Below are 9,030 nucleotides of genomic sequence, written 5' to 3'. Positions count from 1 at the left end.
CCACACACAGGAGGGAGCGTGGCATGTTCTGGAAATGGACGAAATGGAACGGCTGGTGGAAGGCCTGATGAAGGAGTCTGCAGTAGGGTACTAGAGGAGCTTTGCAGGAAGCGAAGTGCCCTCACGTTGTTTAGAAAGGTCAGTCTAACACTCATGGGGAAAATAGATCTGATGGGGCCAGACTGGCACCGGGAGAGATGGATGGGTGCTGAACTTAACCAAGGGACTGGTGGGAATACCGAGAGAATGGAGATGGTGATGTGGGAATTGGTTTGGCAGCTATTAAGAAGATATAGCCTTGGGGCGCCAGCGTAGCTCAGTCGGTTGAGCCCTGGACTCTAGATCTCGGCTCAGGTCATGATTTTCTGGTTCGTGAGATCGAGCCCCACATCAGACTCTGTGCTGAGCTTGGGGTCTGCTTGAGATTCTCCCTCTCCTCTCTCTTTGCCCGTCCTGCACTCACTAAATAGACAAATAATTTTTAAAAAGGGGGGGGCGGTTTACAGACTTGATAATTGATGGAAATGCATTAGGGGAGGTGATGTCAAAGATACTGGCCAGAATGTGATTTTGGTAACTGAATAGACAGGGCTGCCCAGGATAGGAAAGGAATCCGAGGGTGAGGCAGTCTGGTGGGAGTGGAGGGAGAGAGCTTTTCGGGTTACGCATGTGTGGAGCGAACTGGCAGTTGAACTGGGGGGTCTGGCGCTTAATGGAGCAGCTGGAGGTGAAGGTGGGCGGCCGTGTGAGGCCTGAAGGCATGGAAGCGGACAGGCTCGGCCACGTGGTGCAGAACTGCGCAGGGGCAGTGAAGGCAGCATCACAGAAAGGGAAGGCAGGAAAGCGGCGCCCAGAAAGCCTCTCTTGAATGAGGCTGCGGAGGTATCGAAAAAGATCGGAAGAGACACACTCGGGCTCCACGTAAGCACAATAGTTCCTTCCTGGAACCGAGAGGCCCGTCAAGCATCGTCGATGCACCTGCCCGCCAGCCATCCGCCCAACACCAACCCACCTGCTAGGACACAGGTTCTCGGCGGCTCGCCTGTCCGCAACGGCCCGCACGCCCTGCCCCTACCGCGAGGCGGGTGCAGCTTGACTCCCGGAGGCTTCAGGGCTGCTCCTCCAGGACCTGTGGGCATCTCCTTGGAGACCCTGCCTCACACCGCGCGCCGGCGCAGAGGATCACCCGCTCCGGCCCCACTCACCGCGCCAGAGGGAGGGTCCCTCCTGGAGGCCAATTTCTAAATCACCTTCCTCATCGTCTCCGCTGCTGCCGCTCACGGCTCCGGATCCGGGCGGGGGGGGGGGGGCTGTCTCGCCCACCGCCCAGCCCACTCCCGGTCCCCTCCACCTCGAGGACCGCACTGCCTGCTGCACCGTTGGTACAATCAAATCCTGCTTAAGGCCACCAACCGGCGCCGGCGGAGCCAATGCCAACACCTCTTCTTCCGCTTCTCCGGTGCGCTTCGGCCAATCAGGAGCAGCCGTGCTGCGGCGTGCCGAGCGCCATAGCGACGAGTGACACCTGCCGCAGGGTTACCGTAGCAACCATGGAACGCGCAGGTCCTAGCCCCAAGGCTGTAAGCTGGTGAGCGCGGTGGTACTTAGCAAAGCGCTGCAGCCTGTCACCGGGACCTAGAGCTATTAGCCTGGGGATAGGTTTCCTAAACTGGATTTTCCTGGACTTGGGTACCCAACTTTTTGCATTTGAAATAAAATGGGTGGATGGGTGCAAAAGAGCTGCTTCATCTTAGTTTCAAGAACTGCTATGCACTAAAAATATTTCTCTTCCAAAGCAAAAGTTAGGTTACTTGGAAAGGATCAAAGCTATGTGCCAATAGCTTGCACACAGGGTGAACACATTTTCGGTTACTCAAGTGCACTGCACAGCTCAGGCAATGAGAATAGGGTGTTGTGAAAGTAAAAGCGACCTGGCATTCAAGACATCTGTACCTATCATCTAGTGTAGGCAAGTCTAGCATGGGGGGGGGGGGGGAGGAATGAATTGCATTAGCTTTAAAAAGATGATTCACATTATGGAGCTTTATAAACTGAAAAATATTCAGTGTTCATCTTAGGCCAGACACTATTCCACCACATCGTCTGGTAGTCATTGTTTTCCATTCTAGGTTACAGTTGTAAAATGGAGGTACAAGAAGTTTCCTAAGTTGCTGGCTGGTTACTGGCACAGTTGACTAAGTGACCTGCATGATTCTACCCAGTTCTGTATAGTAGAACCCATACTTTGAATCCAGAGCCCAGTTTTATCCACAATGATGCTCCATATTTCTTCAAGTATAGGACCTACTCAATCTCATCTTAACATTGCTCAGAATGACCAATGTGTCCATGAGGGCAGTGACTACATCTCCCAAAACTTGATTTAAAAAAATTTTTAAAGTTTATTTATCTTGAGAGTGAGAGAGCAGGGGAGAGGCAGAGATAGAGGGAGAGAGAGAATTCCAAGCTGTGCTGACAGCACAGAGCCCAACGCAGGGCTTGAACTCATGAACCGCGAGATTGTGACCTGATGTCAGATAATGACATGAAACAAAACCACGAGTCAGATGCTTAACGGACTTTGCCACCCAGGTGCCCCCAAAACGCTCATGCGCTGAGCATGGAGGATGCTTAAGATGTGTGCACCCTCTCTCTCTCTCCCTCCTTCCCTCTTGCCCTCTCTCTCTGAAATAAATTTTTAAAATATTTTAACAAGTACAAATTTTAAAAACTCATAATAAAATTGGCCATTAAAAACAAACAACCCCCCCCAAGTCTTCAGTCTGTGCAAGTTCAGAATTTACACTCACTGCACATCGTGAAATGTGATGTATTCATTCCACATCACATTGCAAAATTTTATTCTAAACTGATGTGTCTTAAAATGAGAATAATGAATGAGTCTGTTTTTAAAGGGCTTTAATTTCAGTATTTCTTAACTACCAAAAAGTCACTGTGGAACACATAATATTGTTTAATCTTCTTTTCTGTCCCCTTACTGAAATATATGAATATATTAGGAAGCAGGAAAGAGAAATCACCTATTTTTCCTTCACCTCCCATCCCTCCACATGGAGAAGATATGCAGTAATTCTAATAATCAAATTACAAAGTGAAGACAATATCCGACAACTAATTCAGTAGACTTTTATTGCTCTTTCAACTTCAATAACATCTCTAAAAAATAGTTTTCTTCTAACAATTATGAAACAAATTTGAAAGGCAGGATCATTCACATTATAGACTTGGTAGAGACTTGTACTTCATACAAATGAAAAATACCAGTTCTACATTTTAAATGTTTAATTTACCTTGGATTTTATTACAAAAGAAAATATTATCATTGTAATTATAAAAGTCATAAAAATTAGAACTGTACTGTGAAATTATACCAAGCTATCAAATATTATATAAATGAACAATAAAATTCAATTTCTATTTATTTAAACATAGTAAACATTAGAAGGTAACTCCCCTACAAAACAAACAAAAACACCCCAAACTTCTAATATTACAGCAACAAAAGAAAAGCCACAACACAATCAATCAATGCACAAAAATCTGATTTAAAAAACCACTGGGGTTTAACAATTGCTATAAGTCAACTGTAGAAGTCAGTCAGTATGTGCTAATTAAATTAAAGTTTAAAAATGATCTGTAGATGATTCCATTTTCAACTATATGTTTTCCTATTATTGATACTTGTATTACTTTGTGATACGATAGAAAACAACTTTACATAAAAATTGCCAAATTTTGAATTTTGAACACTATTTTAAATTTCCAATGTCCTTACAATCTTTAAGCTTACTTTCTAAAACATAAATAATCCTTGGACTAGACCAAAAGACACTTCACATATTTGTACTGTATGTGATAACGATGTACTCTGCATAAATAAATTTAGGACATTAAGTTATTTAATTTAAACATGTTTGATTCCCAATGTTCTATCAATGGCTTACACATCCAAACTCTGAGCACTTTAAAACAGGATTCACATGTCATGACCACTGAGCACATTTACAGAACTGATGGACGATATGATCCTCGAAAAACAGCAAGCTCTGGTGTAATACCTCAGTTTTAGATACCATTTTATGTTTTACAGGAATTGTGAACCTGTTTTTGTGAAAGGAAACACTTAGAAAGCTTTTATATACATACATAAACTTTAAGTACAAGGACGAAACAAATGCTTTTTGGATGGAGGGAACAAAAGTTAAAAGTTCTCAATGGTAAAGAAATCTGCTTTATAAACACATGCATTAGCACATAAATTTTGTCCTACACGTTTTACAAAGACTTGGCAAATATGAACATTGATACGCCACAGCTTTTTTCAACTGAAGAGATTTAAGATTTTTAACATCATTTTCACGCGTGTGCACGCACACGTGCACACACGCACACACAAACACACACACACACCCATTAGAAGGTTTGTATGCTTCACTTCAGCACACCTAATATTATTAGAGAATATATAGAATCATCTTTTTATCATAAGGAAGTTCACTATTTCCTCAAAAGCTGCTATTTTAGAGTGAAATAGTATTCAAAAGAAAGTAAATTTCAGATGGTCAACATCAGGATTTATTATAGTCTCTGTAAACAGACATCTATAAATAAATAAAATAGGGTGGAGAGAAGGAAATCCTGAGGTGGCTCTGTAGCCAGGGTATTCAGTAGCACTAAGCTCCATCCTGGAAACCGAGGCATCAAAGAAAGTGCAGGGCTGTTTATATTAATTTATTTTGTAAATGGAATATGTACAGGTTTAATTATTTTGCACCTTGAGGTAAATCAGTACATTGCAATTACCACTGCTCATTTACACCTATTTAAGGCAACGCTGAAAAATCAATATATGCAGTAAATTACATTTTTCACTTGTCTTGCAATGAACACTATCCATGATTGGTATTTTTCAAAAATAGTGGAAAAAGATCATGACCACGTAAAACAAGCAGTTAATTACTTAAGAAACATGAGTTACCTTTGCTCTTCAATGGAGTAGTCATGTCAGACCGGTTTGTAAAGTCAAGTAGTTGAAAGAAAGCAGAAACCACTGACAATTAGAAACATGGCAAAAAACTGTTGGAGTGCAATGCATTTCACAAGTCATGGTTTGTCCAGCACTGAACAGTCACCACACATAATTTAATAAAATTACAGAAGCACTATGATCCCAGGTAGTTTTCAGTTTCAAATTTAAAATCCCTTCCTGTGAAGCAAGCACATTTGTAAACCCTCTGGTGTCCAGACACAAAGAAAGGATGGGGGGAAATTCCCCCTGTTCGGGTACATCAGGGAAGTTTACAAAATACACCAGCAAACACCGGGGTCTTTGGAAATGATTATGCCACTATGGATAAATAGGAATCATTTCAATGGAAGCTCATAGAGAGTAACAAGCACCAACCAAGGGTAATACTCGGTTATCAAGTGCCAACAGGGGTCTAAAAGTCTCCCGCAGGCAGTACCAAATGATGCCAGCTAGATTTTCTAAAGGAAAGTAGCTACATCTCCAAATTCCCATTTGGCGCAGAAGTCAAATCCCTTATTTTCATTAGAATCTGACGATATGGCCTCAGATGGGGAGACTACGTCTGAGTTCTTAAGTCGTTTAGAATGGATTCAAAACACTTCAGAATTGCTAAAATATCAGCTTTTGGCATTCCTCATGATCCTCTATAAGATCAACTCTTCATACTCTTGTACTTTAATTACAAATGACTAAAGGGAGCACTGGAATTTCATTAAAATTCTCATGTGAATATTCATGTCACAAGTTTGTGACTGCTTTCTGTGGCTTCTCAATACTCATTTGGTTTTTGTAAATTGTCTTCTTGCCAAATCAGTTTCAAAACCCCATTCATCCAGTCCTACAGGCTTAACAAGAACAACATTTATTTTTTTCATGTAGAGCTAAGGGTATACAAAAGATGACTAAAAAGATGTGCTAGAAGTTAAAAAGGCAGCTCAGAAGAGCAAAATTAACAATACTAACACAAACTAGAGAGAATGCCATCAATCTGAGCTATACATAAAATGTCTAAATTCCTTTTAAAATACAAATATGGCAGTGCTTTATATCAAAGATGTAAAATCTGTCAACTGCTTTCAGATAATAAACCATAAATGCAAGTGAGCACCAACTATTCACATTAACAATTTAAATTACTCTGTATTTGTTATCTTTTCAAATGTTTATATAATATTTAAGTATCATATCAATTAAAATAAATAAAATATTTTAAAATGAAATCACATAACAATCTATTAAATATTATCTATACAACAGAAAGAGTAACAACGTAAACAAGAAAGTGAAAGGTAATTCTTTAGAATAAAGTAATACTGATCACAAACCCAGTAAGAGAATTCTGACTCCTGATTATTTAATCATATTACTTGTAATAGAAAAATAATCAAGGACTTGAACCTGATACAAACTAAACCACATTTTAAGTAAAAAACAGCAAAGGCAGAGAACAGAGTGGGCACTCTGGGCTCTGATAAAGCATTAGGATTCAGAAAATATTTCTACAAAGACAACAAAATTTAACTACTATAAATGTGCATTTCATAGCTTCTAAAATCCATAAAGTTATGACCGGTACAGGGTTAAATGATAAAATCACCTACAATTTTACTTGTGTATCGGAATAGAAACCTAGGATGTGGAGGTTTAAGATTTAAAATAAGTTTTAATAACATAAATGTCAAAACTATAGTTCTTAGCTGGAAAATTTCTATTGTTCTACCTTTATAACCAAGAAATCTCCACTGCTTGTAAAACATACAGATATGTGCATAAATGAAACACACGTGCAGAGAAGCCATAACATGTTACATTTGTCCCACAACACTAGCATAAAGACTCCCTGTTCTTCCCATAAAGAACTAACAGAAGCGAAATAATAAGCACAGACTTTTAGTAACTCAAGTAAAAATTATAAATATATGGACAAAGTATGTCATTTAAGATTGGTATGAATGGCCACTGATGAATGGATTTAAAGGAAAGCAGAATGAATGCATTTCCCCACATGTTTTTACTGCAGAACAGAACATTTTTTTTCCAACAAAATAAATATTTGAAGAGTAAGAACCAGGTACCTCATTTCTAAGAGACTATTTCATTATACACACAGTCTCCATGGTGTTCCTAACAAACTTCAGACACTACTTCAAAAACTCAATAGTCATGCATAAATAGCATGACATACAATATTGTTATATATAGTGACATGAAATACACACATTATATATATATGTATATATATATCTGGATAGCTATATATATAATTCCTCTTGGTTCAATTCTATAACGAAGTTTCAGCATCCATGTATTTCTTTGTTGGTTCATCTTCAAAATTTATTTTCACACTGACAGGTTTTTCAGGGCTATTTAAAACAAAGAATGAGAATAAATGATTTTGAAAAGGACAAATATTACATTCTGAACATGGCCAACACTGAGTATCCATAATTAGCCTTTTGAGAGGACTATAAATACTATAAACATATGACTTCCTAGTTGTTATTATACTGCTTTCTTTTCCTATCAGTAAATTTGATTGGAAAAACAAATATTAAAACTTCTTAGATTTTTTTAATGGATATGCTTGCCACTGAAATTCATGTTTTTCGACTAAAGAGGAGTTTCTTAAAATTAGTCATTATATGACTAAGCTCATTAGTTTTACTTTATAAATAAACAGTTGTAGCATGTGACATTTCACTGACATATCCATTAAAGAAAAGTAATCTTTGCTAATATAGGTAAGCATAAAATAACTTCCTGCAAAATGAAACAGATTTACAAACTTTCTCTCCCCAAATCTGGTTCACAAATACAAACACACCTATTTTATATTTTCAATATCAAATACAATGATTCCACGTATATAGATTTAATTGGCTATTGCATTTAACATATGGATATCTGTGTTTGAAAAACTTTTCAAAAGTACAAAATCACACTGTGATTTGCTGCCTTCTCCAGATAAGACTGAAAGAAGGACCCCCAAATTCTGTTAAATGACATGACCCAAACACGGTCTTTTTTTCCCTTTGATTTTGAATTGAGGGGCAACCTGAAAGAAAGGCAGAAGTATAAAAGATACAATGCTATTATGGTAAGGTCTTTACATTTATCAAAATAACCTGGGCCATGAGTGCTGACAAGGTATGAAAAATTATTAAGAGTAAAAAGAATACCAAGCTAAATTCTAGCTGCATGGAAGAAACAAAATGACAAAGAGTTAAACTTACAAAGTGTTAAGATCAAAGACAGAAGGAAATAGTGCAGCTTAGAGAATCAGAACTGGAAGGAAGGCAGGAAGGCAGGCAGGAGATTAAGTAGGAGTAGAACTCTAAGAAGAGCTAAGGAAAGAATGAACAAAACCTAACCACTGTTTTTTATTATCAAAAAAAACAGTGGCCAGAAAGATAACAGCTAATGAGAAACACCTAGTGACTGTGACCATTGCCTGGAAAAGTTTTGATTGGATCTCCAAGCAGATAATACTGACACAAAACAATGTCTGGCACAAAGTGGCACAGAGTAGTTGTTGAGCATGAGTGACTGAGTATGCTACAGGGTAATACCTCATTTCTCCAGACCCAAGGGATTCAAGTACTCTTGGGTACCTAACAAGAAATCTAAGGAAGGAGGTATGAAATAGTTATGTAGTCCGTGGTCCACTATAAAACTGAATGGCCTCGTATCCATGGATTAAATTTTTTTCAACTATCTTCTAGGACATTTACCTCACCTGAAGAAATGGTAGGCTCAAGCAAAACAAAACAAGACAAAACCAAACAAGGAAAACAATCATGTTTGTCTTTTAGCTTTGACCATCAGAAAGCGTGATTGAGGTAGTGTCCAATTATAGTATTTATGTCACCCCTGATAATTACCTTTCTGTATATGGTTTCTGGTTTTTTATACACTTATTCCATATTACCATATGTGATATTCATTTTTATTCTAAAATGGCTCAAATTCTGTTTGGAAAT

At 38.6% G+C, this 9,030-nt stretch overlaps 1 protein-coding gene across 3 annotated transcripts in view; it reads right to left on the bottom strand.

Moving 5' to 3' along the window:
• Window positions 1–6,293: 6,293 nt before the first annotated feature.
• The window catches only part of SLC4A7 (solute carrier family 4 member 7), a 105,205-nt gene continuing 102,468 nt past the window's right edge, over window positions 6,294–9,030 (bottom strand). For 2 of the 3 annotated variants that reach the window (XM_039242714.1, XM_039242713.1), the window contains one exon: window positions 6,294–7,413. In XM_039242714.1, the coding sequence (XP_039098645.1) occupies window positions 7,332–7,413 (82 nt within the window). In that variant the 3' untranslated portion in view covers window positions 6,294–7,331. The remainder of the gene's footprint in view (window positions 7,414–9,030) is intronic. The other variant, XM_039242712.1, reaches the window with a different exon arrangement.

This window comes from Hyaena hyaena, unplaced genomic scaffold (genome assembly GCF_003009895.1).
Source record: "Hyaena hyaena isolate Hyena2069 unplaced genomic scaffold, ASM300989v1 scaffold_216, whole genome shotgun sequence".
NCBI lineage: Eukaryota > Metazoa > Chordata > Mammalia > Carnivora > Hyaenidae > Hyaena > Hyaena hyaena.
This window is presented reverse-complemented; position numbering and strand designations above follow the sequence as displayed.